At 39.5% G+C, this 14,385-nt stretch overlaps 1 protein-coding gene across 1 annotated transcript in view; it reads right to left on the bottom strand.

Annotated features, from left to right (window-relative positions):
- KIF13B (kinesin family member 13B) overlaps nt 1-14,385 on the bottom strand; it is a 219,732-nt gene that overhangs the window by 123,194 nt on the left and 82,153 nt on the right. The window contains exons 3-8 of the mRNA XM_050948701.1: nt 12,499-12,511; nt 11,787-11,847; nt 6,853-6,945; nt 5,975-6,155; nt 5,383-5,470; nt 3,527-3,661 (exon numbers count right to left, since the gene is read on the bottom strand). Of these exons, the coding sequence (XP_050804658.1) occupies nt 3,527-3,661; nt 5,383-5,470; nt 5,975-6,155; nt 6,853-6,945; nt 11,787-11,847; nt 12,499-12,511 (571 nt within the window). The remainder of the gene's footprint in view (nt 1-3,526; nt 3,662-5,382; nt 5,471-5,974; nt 6,156-6,852; nt 6,946-11,786; nt 11,848-12,498; nt 12,512-14,385) is intronic.

The following is a 14,385-nucleotide window of genomic DNA, read 5'->3' as shown; positions in this document are numbered from 1 at the left end:
GAAGGAATTTCAAGCTGATTAAAAAATTTTCAACTCTCAACTTTAACCCAACATAAGTTTTATCATAAATTCTTATTACTCTTGCCAGTTATAGCTGGAACAAAAATAAATTTTTCAAACATTCAGCCTGGGATTTGGATTTCCCTTAAATTAATAAATATTTTAAGCTGTTCCTTAGCTCCCATCACCGGAGTATGCAAGTGCTAAGAGTATAATTACATTTTCAAAAGTACCTGTGTCTCATGAGGAGGAGGCTAATTTTTTCCACTGGGATATAGGTACTTTTGAAAATGTAACTTTGTCTCAAAGCACGTTGCACTTCTATCTCATAGCACAGCATGTTGGATCATCTAATTTCAGAACCCGAAGACAGCAGAAAAAAAAAGCCAGGCTAGAAGCCCAGTGTTCCAGAAATTCATATAGCTGCATAGTCAGCAGGGTGGTCACTGGAGGACAAGAAAGGAAAAAGGAAAGCAAAACAACTATCTTGGGCCAAGCCTAACCAGAAGCATCAAAGAAACCAGAAATGCAATGCAGCAACAGAAAAACTAGAGAACCATGAAAAGTACAGCATTGTAGGGAGTGTGACATAGCAAAGAGAGTGATCTGGGGGGAGGGGGGGAGATAGAATTGAGAGAGAAATATAGCATGGTGGATGGGGATGAGGGGAGTTAAAGAATGAAAAAGAAAAAATGGTTAGACAATAAGAAAAAGATTAAAGATGTGAGGAGAGAGAAATAAGGAAATGGAGAACAGGAGTTGCAGAGCACTTTGGGGGAAACACTACTGTATAGATCAGTTGTTCAGATGAATACCACTTTCAGGCACTCAATAGTCAGCAAATATAAGACAGACAAAATCTCACTAAATTATGCAGGTGATGTGAACACACGCACACACACACACACACACACACACTCTCTCTCTCTCTCTCTCTCTCTTTCTCTCTCTCTCTCTTAAGAACCCATATTAGATAAAGCAGTGGAGTCATAACACTGAATCTGTGACATATTTCCACAACAAACTGGTAAAATGTGCCTAGAATTCAAATTTCATTGAGGGAATCAGATAAAAGCAGTGGAGCTGAGAGGGACAAAACCCTTATTTAAAACCCAAAATAGCTTAATCAACAAAAAAAATATAGAATGCGATTAGTAGGTTTTTTTTTTTTGTTTTTTTTTCTGGTTCTTTCTTGTTCAGCCATTAACCATGGGGGCTGCAAACAGAGCACAAGCGGAAAAGACCTATTTCCTGCCTTGTACCCATTACTCCCAGACTCCACACACTCCCACATTTGGGGGGACGCGAATTGGAGGTGTGTGTGAAACCAAAGAATAAAACTCATTTAAGCTAAATTCATTATAATTTGTTTTTCCACACTCTCCTCAAAAGCGAGTGGAGAATTTGATCAATGATGTTGGATGCTCAGCTGGCATTACATTTCTCACTTTTCATAGAATCAGACTCATAGAACCATACGGTTAGAAGGGATCAAAAGTGTCATCTAGTCTAACCCCCTGCCAAGATGCAGGACTTCTTGTGTCTAAACAAACCATGACAGATGGCTATCCAGCCTCTTCTTGAAAAATCTCCAGGTAAGGGGCTTCCACAACTTCCCTAGGCAGTTTGCTCCATGGTCCTATTGCTCTTACAGTTAGGAATTTTTTCCTGAGCTGTAATCTAAATCTGCTATGCTGTAATTTGAACCCATTGACTTTTGTCCTGTCCTCTGGGGCAAGAGAGAACAATTTTTCTCCATCTTTTTTTGGCAGCTTTTCAGGTATTTGAAGATCGCTATCATATCCCCCTTAATCTCCTCTTTTCCAAACTAAGCATACCCAGTTCCTTCAGCCTTTGCTCATACAGACTGCATTCCATCTTTGTCGTTCACCTTTGGATCCTTTCCAGTTTCTCTACATCCTTTCTATACAGCAGTGACCGAAATTGGACACAGCAGTACAGCTGAGGTCTACTCAGCAGAACTATCACCTCCTGTGACTTGCATCCTATGTCTCTGTTAATGCAACCCAAAATTGCATTTGGTTTGTTTTTTTTTGCAGCAGCAGCATGTTGAAGTACTGACCAACCACAACTCTTAGATACTTCTCTGCAGGGCAGGCCAGACTAGTTATCCCCCATTCTGTATTTGTGCATTTGTTTTTTCTTAAGTGTAGCACCTTACATTTGTCTTCGCTGGATTTCATTTTGTCGTCTATAGCCCAGTTCTCCAATTTATCAAGATCCCTTTGAATTTTTGCTCTATCATCTGAAGTGTTTGCAACCCCCTCACCTCCAGCTTTGTGTTATCTGAAAATCTGATCAGTATGCTCTCTATTCCTACATCTGATTATTTCACTGACTCCTGGGGACTGATAAGCTTCATAATTCCTTTTGTCTCAAGACTGGTTACCTGATCATTTTTAGCTTTGCCTTTAGAAAGGCCATAGGCTTACCACATGGCTAACAGGAAAAAGACAAATGTGGCTTAATAAGATTAACCAAACTTGTTTAAGTCTGTCTGCAAAAGTTCTCTCAAATTTTTGTATTTTCAAGTTAAATTTGTTATGCCGTCACTGCTAGGTTGCAGAGGTTAAGAAAACGGAACGGAAAATACTTTTCTCATCAAAAACAGGTAAACAAAATTAAAGAAAAAAAAGTATTCCTGACTGAGAAGGTGAAATCTTTGCAACATTTTCAGCAAACATACATTTGGAAATAGTCCATGAAAAAGTTACAGCCTGAAATCTTCATACCTGCACAAAGGTTTCTTCATTCTGAAGTCTACCATCACAAAATATCTCCATCAAATATTTTCTCGTAAAGGACAAAGCCAGTTTTACATTCAAACACTCTTCCAACACTTCAGTTTCCCACTCCCCCACATTATTATTATTATTACATTAGTATTACTGTAACACTTAGGAGCCCCAGTTACGGAACAGGACCCCACTGTGTTAGGTGCAGTACAAACAGCACAAAACAAGTCTGTGCCCAAAGAGATTACAATCTGAATATAAGAAAAGAGGCAACGGATACAGACTGACCAATAGGCAAGTATAAGAAAACAGATAATACTGGTTAGTGTGATAGGCACTGGTTTCAGCACATCAGAAGCCTGACCATAGTCAAGCTTTTTATAGGCACCGTGGCAAAGGGGTGCTTTAAGGAGGGATCTGGAGGATACTGAGTCAGTTCTGCAGAAGTTACACTTTCCATCTAGCCCTCAAATCTATATTACAAACTCTTGTTTTAAAATACATGTTTTATTGCTTCAGATAGTAGGATTGAGGAATCCTCACTAAATCTACTGCAGCTTTGGGCTCGCATCCTTATATCATTGCATTTCAAAAGCCACATTTCAATCTTACATGTCCATCAAAACATCTAGAAAAACCTAGCTTCATTACATACGTGCACAAGCACAGCAGTCTATTGAAACATTACAGAAGCCATGATTAGAAACTGTAGCTTGGATTAGACATCAGAGGTCAAAGTCTCTACCTACAAATCTCCCACTATTACTTACCCCTGATTGTACATCATACAGTGTGTGTGTGAGGATGATCTTGAAGACTGCATGTGACCGACTGCTCTCTTCATTCATATTGGTTGCAGCCACTGTTCGAGATTTGTTACCCTCTGACATCAAAGACTCTATGTCCTAAATAAAATCGTAAGGCCTTTAATAATATGTACTAGGCACTATCTGCACAAACATTACTTTCACTAAACTATTTCAATAGATAGTAAAAATAATTTTGTTAAATGTAAAATAGACAACTCTCTCCCTGGGTTTGATTTTTTTTTTTTAAGTCTCTGAAGATTAAATCACAATATTGTGCTATTTTAAGTTAAAGAGTAAGCAGTAAACAGTCACTGAGCCTAACTCAGTTTAAACAACATCACTATTTGTATGTTATCCATTAACTTTATTTGGGTCTCAAGGTGGGGGATACTGTATTCTTTTTTATTGGTTGGCTGGCTGAACAAAACATTAATTTACTGCAATGAACAAAGTAAAATGGCATTTCATTTGTGAAATCATAGAACATCAGCGTCGGAAGGTACCTCAGGAGGTTATCTAGACCAACCCCCTGCTTTGCAGGACCAATCCCCAGACAGATTTTTGCCCCAGATCACTAAGTGGCCCCCTCAAAGATTGAACTCACAACCCTGGTTTAGCAGGCCAATGCTCAAACCACTGAGCTATCCCTTCCCCCAATACTGCAGCATTTTAGCTCACTCAGTAGTTAGAGCTTTTCATTAACATGCATTTTAATTCATGCCTAGAACGTTAAATTTTATAAAAGCAAATCAACCAACAAAACAGGTTATGATGCTTCTCTCCTGGACAAAAGCTTGGGAAGTCCTAGAATGCCATAATTCATCAGTGGCCTCAGAGACACTGAGGCATAGGAGCTGCATGTTGTACGTCAATCTTACAAAATGATCACAGACTTTCTGCCCCTACACAAAATCTATTCACCAAACCTTTAGCAGGATGATGCTGGGGAAGGAAAAAGCAAAACAAAACCACAATGCTTTTCTGCGCTGTGTGTGTGGAATTTTGCAAGACTGCTGTGTAGTGTGTATGGAAAATGTATATGAAATAATTTTATTTATAGAAACTAGTAGTAAGGACTGGAAGAATTAACAGGGTGCTCATAACAGTACTCATGAACCACCCTCTGTATTGCAAATGTGTCTGCTTAGAGGCATAAGAGTTCTGTAATTCCATCTTATATTTACTAGCTTTTCTGACAGCATATCAAATAGCTTCACGAAGACACTGTGCTGCACAATCCTTAGAATCTGAATTACTTAGGTTGAACACAGGGTTGCTACATGATTATTAATAATACTCTTCCTTTATTCAGTACATTCCATCCAAGGATCTTAAGTGCTTTACAAATACTAACTAGTTAATCCTCTGTTCCCATCTGAGGAAATGGAGGTACAGAGAGATGAAATGACCTAACCAAGCCTCAAAGCACATAGCTGGGTATCTGGTCTTTACTTTCTCCAGCAAAGGCAATGCACCAACCTTCCCTGTGAGCCTGTTACATGTTCAAACTGTTTTTGTTTGTATAGCCTAGGTTACTGAGAATACAAGTTAAGGTTGCGGTAAAGAAGAACTATTAAACTAGCCTTGTAAATCTCCCGTTTTCTTTTTTTTTTTCCTCGTCTCAATGTTAGGTGCTAAGAGCGGTACTCACATGTTTAGGACTTTCATAAGGGATTTCTTTAAGCATATTCTCTCTTAATCCCTTAATTACAGAAACATAATATAAAAATAATCTCGCTACTATAAACAACACTTGAGCAGCGACTATAAAAATTACCAGCTTCAAGATCTATTCCGTCCCTAAAATTGTCCCTTACCTTGTAGCTGGCGACAGCCAGTTTAGATAGTCCATCTACATAGGGACCAAAGACGTTGTGCTCTCTAACTTTTAATGACTGACGGCTTCTGTTTTAAAAAAAAAAAAAAAAAAAAGAAAAAAAGATTTGTACTTATAAAAGTGCAGCTATCCAAGTAATCCAAATACAATAACGTTTTTAGTAAAGCCACAATTTTTATCAACTTACCATTCAAAGCAATAGACAACATGACGAGGCCCTCTAGCATTCAAAGCAGGAATGGTTTAGTGTTATAGTGCACTACACAAAACAAACCACCTGTCCATACATACAGTGTTGGCATTTCCTCATATCTCACTTCATGAAAATCAATGTGAGCATGACAGTAAGTGTTTGGCACATATTGGGCCTTTAAATAATAACATAGCAGCTATTTGTGGGGGTCTAGGGGGCAGAAGGAAGACAACACTATCCCACAACAGGGATAAGTCTTGTACCCTTATGCCTGAGAGGGAGTCCATTAGGGCAAGGTAGGAAGTCAGCCTTAGCTCATGGAAACAAGATCATGTTGCACTGTCCGAGGTCAAGCATCCTCTGTATGTATACTGCTTACCCTTTGGGGTCAAGGAGATCTCTAACTTTCTCATTGTAAATCTCCATGTAGGAAACTTCCACTTTGAAACTCTGTTCTTCATTTTCCTCTTTCTGTGCTCTTTCAAAGAGACTACTGCAGAGCCTCGGGATTAATCCAGGCCGGTCGGCTGTACCCATCATTGTGTAAGATTTTCCAGACCCTGTGCATTTGAAACTAGTGTTAGTGCTTTTACAACCGATATTTTTAGGTGATGGGAATAAGGGGGAAGTAAAGGGCAAAGAATGGTTTGGAACTTTTCACTGAATATTCTTTAAACACAATTTTCTAGATATAAAGGAACCAAGACACCAAGTAAAGGACAAAATAAAAAGGGCAGCCTACTTATTAAATCAAGCTGAAAAGGAAAAGCCAAGCTACTTAAATTGATTGAGAGCACTTAGAGAGATGCATCCTTATCATGGACGTCAATTTAATTCCTATCTGAGTTTTATACCTACACAGTGCAAGTAAGCCAATTGAACGAGCCAAGTCATCTTTGTTTATCAAATTAAAAAATGATGAGCAATGACTATCTAAATGCAGAGTCAGGGATCTTCCATTACAGAATATAAAGATACAACAAACGCAAGGACACAGCCATGAACACAGAACATTCAGGAGACACTTATCCACAGCGTGGGAAAGCAGGGTAGCAGGGCACCAGAAATTAGCAATGTTATTCCAAAATGCCTTCTCACCTCAGCCCCCTAACAAAACAAACAGAAAAAAGCCCACATCTTATCCACATTGCTAGGTTTTTCCCAATATAGCAATGTCAAAATCTAGCCCAAGAACAATTATTTCTGTCACAACACGTTTCTCATCAACAGCACTTTTTACACTCTGCAATGACTTACCAGTCTGTCCATAGGCAAAGATACATGCATTGTAGCCCTCAAAGGCATTCTGAAGAATATTCTCTCCAAGGCACTTGAAAACAACATCTTGACCTAAAAATAAAATAAAAGGTGACGTTCAGGGAAAAATAACAATTGCTTTTGCAGTCATGCCCTTTAGACTCCAAATCAGGCGAAAAGAACTAACTGTATGAAAGATTTACATCTTTCATAGTGTATCTCAATTAGATAGTAGGGTGTTTGAGAGAGGGACAATGGATATAAATCTAGAATAACTACACTGAAGTCTGTGGTGTTACTCCTTATTTACAATGCTACAAATTAAGCCAGAAACTGGTTCTGTATCTGTGTTTTCTATGAACACAATACTAGCAATCCACAGACCCACTAGAACCTCAACTACCACCTATTGACAATCACAAAATTATGTGCATCAGCAAAACAAAGAAAGACTCACAAAATGTACCTTATTCATTTATTTTGACAATTGCAGTTTAATTTTAAATTTAAGGTAATACTTTATGGTCTACTAGGAAGTGTACTTTATAGTATTCTGTAAAATAAGTTAAAATATAGCAATAGACTTTGCCATATCACTGTTATTAAATCTTTGCTGAGAAGAGAGCGTAATTATGTTGGAGAGAATTACAGTACAAGGCATGTGGATCAGCAAAATATAGGATAGTTTTTCTACTGTAATACCTAGCCACTCTTAACATTTTTGCTTGCCTCTTTTCCAACTAGAGTGGAGGAACATTTGTCAATTTGTAAAAGCAGCAAAGAATCCTGTGGCACCTTATAGACTAACAGACGTTTTGGAGCATGAGCTTTCGTGGGTGAATACCCACTTCCTCAGATGCAAGATGCATCTGAGGAAGTGGGTATTCACCCACGAAAGCTCATGCTCCAAAACGTCTGTTAGTCTATAAGGTGCCACAGGATTCTTTGCTGCTTTTACAGATCCAGACTAACACGGCTACCCTTCTGATGTTTGTCAATTTGTTTAAAGCAGTAATACAGCGAATCACAGAAATTTAGGACTGGAAGGGACCTTGATAGAGTCATCTAATTCAGTTCTCTGCACTGAGGCAGGGCAAAGTATTACTCAGACCACTCTGAGAGGGGTTTGTCTAACCTGTTAACAAACCCTCCAATGATGTAAAAGCAGCAAAGAGTCCTGTGGCACCCTTATAGACTAACAGACGTTTTGGTGCATGAATACCCACTCATACTCATTTGTGGGTGAATACCCACTTCATTGGATGCACGCTCCAAAACGTCTGTTAGTCTATAAGGTGCCACAGGACTCTTTGCTGCTTTTACAGATCCAGACTAACACGGCTACCCCTCTGAAACTTGCCTCCAATGATGGAGATTCCACAATCTCCCCAGGTAGTTCAATCCAATGCTTAATTAACCTTACAGTTAGGAAGTTTTTCCTAATGCCTAACCTAAATCTCCCATGCTGCAATTTAATCTCATTACTTCTTGTCCTGCCATCAGTGGTTAAAGAGAACAACTTATCACCTTCCTGTTTATAACAGCCTTTTACCTACTTGAAGACTGTTATGTACCCCCTCAGTCGTCTTTTCTCCAGACTAAACAAGCCCAATATTTTCAATTTTTCCTCATAGGTCATGTTTTCTACACCTTGTTGCTCTCCTCTTGACTTTCTCCAAATCTTTCCCAAAATGTGCTGCCCGGAATGGGACACAATGCTCTAGTTCAGGGGTCAGCAACTTTTCAGAAGAGGTGTGCCGAGTCTTCATTTATTGACTAATTTAAGGTTCCACATGTCAGTAATACATTTTTAACGTTTTCAGAAGGTCTCTTTCTATAAGTCTATAATATATAACTAAACTATTGTTGTATGTAAAGTAAATAAGGCTTTTAAAATGTTTAAGAAGCTTCATTTAAAATTAAATTAAAATGCAGAGCCCCCTGGACCAGTGGCCAGGACCGGGCAGTGTGAATGCCACTACAAATCAGCTCATGTGCCGCCTTTGGCACCCATGACGTAGGTTGCCTACCCCTGCTCTAGTTGAAGCCTACTCAGTGCTGAGTAGAGTGGAAAGAATTCCTGCATCTTGCTTTCAACACTACTGATAATACATTCCAAAATGATAAGTTTTTTATAACAGTATTTTGCTGATGATTCATATACAGCCCCCATATCCTTTTCTGCAGTCTTCCTTCCTAGCCAGTCATTTTCCATTTTGTATTTGTGCAACTGATTTGTCCTTCATAAGTGCAGTACTTTGCATTTGTCCTCGCTGACTTTCATCCTATTTATTTCAGATCATTTCTCCAATTTGTCAAGATCCATTTTGAAGTCTAATCCTGTTCTCCAAAATATTTGCAATCCCTCCCAGCTTGGTATCATTTGCAAACTTTGTAAGGGTATTGCCAATGCCATTATCCAAATCATTTTGGAAGATATTGACTAGAACTGGAACCAGGACAGATCCCTGAGATGCCCCCCACTCGATATGCTCTTCCAGCTTTACTATGAACCCACTCAGGAACTTCTCGAGTACGATTTTGCAATTATTTGTCCACCTATGCTATGCTGCCCTAGTTTGTTTATGAGAAGGTCGTGTGAGACAGTTATCAAAAACCTTACTAAATTCGAGATGTATCACATCTCCTGCTTCCCTCCATCCACAAGTCATGTTAACCTGTCAACAAATGTGTCATTCCGATAATTATGCAACACACAGGCAGATGGCAAGATACTTTAAATCATACATCAAATATTCAGAACTCTTACCTCAAAAAGTTTCCCCTTCCCTGAAAAATTTCTTTCACTCAATGACCAAAGTAGTCCATGAATTTAGTTATACTGTACTGCTATAAATTTAAGGCCCGCTCTTCAATCACACACAGAAGATTCCATTTGAATTTAACAGGAATTTTGCCTGACTACAGACTATGGGTAAAATTTTCAAAAGCATCTAAGGGCTTTTCTTCACATACAGCACTGAACTGTAGGATCAGGGCCTATGTTTGCGTGTACAAGGCCCAGTCTTGCTCCCATTCAGATCAATAAAACTCACACTGACTTCAGTGGGAGCAGGATTGGACCTTTTAAACCACTGCAACCTAAACCACTAAAGAATTCGGTCCCAATTCTGAAAGGTACTACAATGAAATTACTCGTGTGTTGCTGAACTGGCCTGAGTGGGGGCAAGCTTTACCACAAAGGTGAACTTTGGCATTCATCCTCAAATTATGGACAGAAATAGGAATAGAAATCTTTTAATTCATATATCTGGATTAAGTATTTTAATGTAGATATCTATATGAATCAAACAGCAAATTAGTTACATTCATCAATTACCTATACTGTATATAGATTGTAATGAATGTTTATTGGCTGCCACTACTCTAAATATTATGTTTGACTAGAAAGAAGGAAGGACTAAGATAGCAGTTTTAGACTTTGCCTTCTCTCTTGACAATGGGCAACCACATAGAGAAAAGGTTTTCCATGCCATATGGTCTTTCCCCTTTACCAAATATAGGATTGTAATCATCACAGCATCACAGAAGTGGAAGGGACCTTAAGAGATCATCTAGTCCAGTCTCCTGCACTTAAGGCGGGACTAAGTATTATCTAGACCATCCCTGACAGATGTTTGTCCAACCTGCTCTTAAAAATCCCCAATGATGGAGATTCCACAACCTCTCTAGGCAATTTATTCCAGTGCTTAACCACCTTGACAATTAGGAAGTTTTTCCTAATGTCCAACCTAAACCACCCTTGCTGAAGTTTAAGTCCATTGCTTCTTGCCCAATCCTCAGAGGTTAAGAAGAACAATTTTTCTCCCTCCTCATTGTAACAACTTTTTATGTACTTGAAAACTGTTATCCTGTCCCCTTTTAGTCGTCTCTTCTCCAGACTAAACAAACCCAATTTTTTCAATCTTCCCTCACAGGTCATGTTTTCTAGACCTTTAATCATTTTTGTTGCACTTCTCTGGACTTTCTCCAATTTGTCCACATTTTTCTTGAAATGTGGCACTGAGAACTAGACACAACACTCCAGTTGAGGCCTAATCAGCGCAGAGTTGAGCAGAAGAATTACTTCTCGTGTCCTGCTTACAATACTCCTGCTAATAAATCCCAGAATGAGGTTTGCTTTTTTTGCAACAACATTACACTGTTGACTCATATGTAGCTTATGATCCACTGTGAGCCCCAGATCCCTTTCCACAGTACTCCTACCAAGGCAGTCATTTCCCATTTTGTATGTGTGCAACTGATTGCTCCTTCCTAAGTGGAGTACTTTGCATTTGTCCTTATTGAATTTCAGCCTATTTACTTCAGATCATTTCTCCAGTTTGTCCAGATCATTTTGAATTTTAATCCTATCCTCCAAAGCACTTGCAACCCCTCCCAGTTTTGTATCGTCCACAAATTTTATAAGTGTACTCTCTCTGTCATTATTTAAATCATTGATGAAGATATTGAATAGAACTGGACCCAGAACCGATTCGAGGGACCCCACTCATTATGCCCCTCCAGCATGACTGTGAACCAATAACTACCCTCTTGGAACAATTTTCCAACCAGTTATGCACCCACCTTACAGTAGCTCAATCTAGGTTGTATTTCCCTAGTTTGTTTATGAGAAGGTCATGCAAGACAGTATTAAAAGCCTCACTAAAGTCAAGATATACCACATCTATCACTTCCCCCCATCCACAAAGCTTGTTACCCTGTCAAAGAAAGCTATCAGATTGGTTTGACATGATTTGTTCTTGACAAATCCATGCTGACTGTACCTTATCACCTCATTATCTTCTAGATGTTTGCAAACGGATTTCTTAATTATTTGCTGCATTATCTTTCCAGGAACAGAAGTTAGATACTTTCCTTTTCATAGCTGTCATGTAAACAGAGTGCAATCACAAAACTACAGTAAATATTACCTGCATATTTTTCTTTTACAGATTCATCCAAAGACCAGAAACAGTGATCGTAAGCAAACACCTGTAGTAAAACAAACCAACAGGACATCTTATACAAAACTACAGTCAAAACAAACCAAAAAATGTATCCTTATTTTGTTAGCGATGGTTAGCTGATGTATACACCTTTATTTGCTTTCTATTTTTGTGCTTAATCAAATTCAAGCTAATTTACTTTACTGTAATTTTTATATGGTTTATTCTATCAGTCCTATTTACAAGTTGTTTAAAACAATAAGTCATGACTATATAAACAAGCCAATAAACTACATTTTTAAAGGTGGGAAAAGGAGATAAGAGGCATGTGCATATAAAATGCAAAAAATGAAAGGAACATAAATCAGCAGCAATGAGTTTGCTCTAATGCAGAGACCAGAAAATGCTTTAAAACAAACAGCTCATTCATTCACAGTCCTCAATGCCTAATACGCAACTATGCTCTCACTTGTTTCTGAGACTCATTTTTTGGCTAGACATATGCAATGGTCTTCTGCAGCAAGGAGATTCTTTGAGGAATGTGTGGTTTGGAGTGTTTTTGTTTTTCTTTTGAGAAACAACAGCTGATCAACTGCACTTTTTAAAAAGATAGTAAATATTTGGATATTTGAAGACTGAACAAGTAATATACCACAGCTTTTCACAACACTGGTTTAAAGTGAAACCAAAAACTTACCTTTGGCTGGCTCCTGCAGTTCCCAGAGGAATCATCATCAGAGGACAAATGAGAAGGGGCACATGTAAGAAAAAAACAGACAAAAATACAGTTAATTATAATACAACCAATTAAATATGAAATTGAAGATTACATGTTAACTAGAAACTTTAACTTTCCCCATAACTCCCCTTTCAGCTTCAAGTTCAAAATCACTTTCAAATATAGGAACCAAAGCTTATGAAGCACCCTTTCCAAAAGCAGCATCTGGGATATTTTCCACAGTAACCTAACTTTAAAAAAAAAATTCAAATTAAACTAAGCTTAATTCTTAAAGGAGCTAACCATACCAATAAAATGGGGCAGAAGTTTCTCAGGACATACCTAGCACAATAGGGTGCTTGTCAACAACTAGGGCTAGTAGGCACTATGATAGTACAAATAGGGATGGGGACAATATGGTCACAGGTAGGGCCCTACCAAATTCAAGGTCCATTTTTGGTCAATTTCACATTCAGAGGGTTTTAAATTTTGTCAGTTTCATTATTTCAGCTGTTTAGATCTGAAATATCACGATGTTGTAACCATAGGGGTCCGACCCAAAAGGTGATCATGGGGGGAGGGAGGGGAAAGTCACAAAGCTGTTACAGAGGGTTCATGGGGTTGCCACCTCAGTTCTGAGATGCCTTCACAGCTGCGCAGCAGCCCCGAAGGTTCCTGCAGTGGCAGGAGGCTTGCAGAGATGGATGTGCAGCCGATCTGCCTGTGTAGCTGTGAGCAGCCCAGCCAGGGACTCCTAGCTGCTAGCCCCAGCCAGTGGTGGATTAGCACATGGGGACTCCAGGAGCCGCAGGGGTCAGAAGCCCCATGACCAGGCGCCCTGAGCCATAGCAGGAGCCGTGGGGTGGGGTGGGGCTGGGGGGCGCAGGAGCCCCAAGCCCAGTTCCAGGGCTGCTGCAGCGCAGAAGTGAGGGTCTACCACCCTCACTTCGGTGCTGCCTCTGGAGGTATGTCTGATCTCTTCACCAAGAGAGACCGTGCAGGAGAAGAACAAGTCCTGTCCCTCCTCAGCCCAGCCCGGACTAGCAGCTAGGAGCCTCCAGAATCATGGGGAGATCAGATTTCACAGGAAAGGACTTATTTCACGGTCTGTGACTGTCATAACCTTAGTCCCAGATTTGGACCTTAGCGTCCAAAATATGGGGGTTAGCATGAAAACCTCCAAGCTTAGTTACCAGCTTGGACCTGGTACCTGCTGCCACCACCCAAAAAATTAGAGTCTTTTGGGGCACTCTGGTCCCCCTGAAAAACCTTCCCTGGGGACCCCAAGACCCAAATCCCTTGAGTCTCACAACCAAGGGAAATAATCCTTTTTCCCTTCCCCCCTCCAGGTGCTCCTGGAGAGATACACAGACACAAGCTCTGTGAATCCAAACAGAGTGACTCCCCCTCTCCGTTCCCAGTCCTGGAAACCAAAAGCACTTTCCTATTCCCCCAGAGGGAATGCAAAATCAGGCTAGCAAATCCAACACACAGATCTCCCCGATTTCTTCCTCCCACCAATTCCCTGGTGAGTACAGACTCAATTTCCCTGAAATTTCCCAGTAAAGAAAACTTCAACAGGTCTTAAAAGAAAGCTTTATATAAAAAAGAAAGGAAAAATACATACAAATGGTCTCTCTGTATTAAGGTGATAAAATACAGGGTCGATTGCTTAAAAGAATATTGAATAAACAGCCTTATTCAAAAAGAATACAAATCAAAGCACTCCAGCACTTATATTCATGCAAATACCAAAGAAAAGAAACCATAGAACTTACTATCTGATCTCTTTGTCCTTACACTTAGAAACAGAAGACTAGAAAGTAGAAACTACTTCTCCAAAGCTCAGAGAAAGCAGGCAGACAG

This window comes from Gopherus flavomarginatus, chromosome 4, assembly GCF_025201925.1.
Source record: "Gopherus flavomarginatus isolate rGopFla2 chromosome 4, rGopFla2.mat.asm, whole genome shotgun sequence".
Lineage (NCBI taxonomy): Eukaryota > Metazoa > Chordata > Testudines > Testudinidae > Gopherus > Gopherus flavomarginatus.
This window is presented reverse-complemented; position numbering and strand designations above follow the sequence as displayed.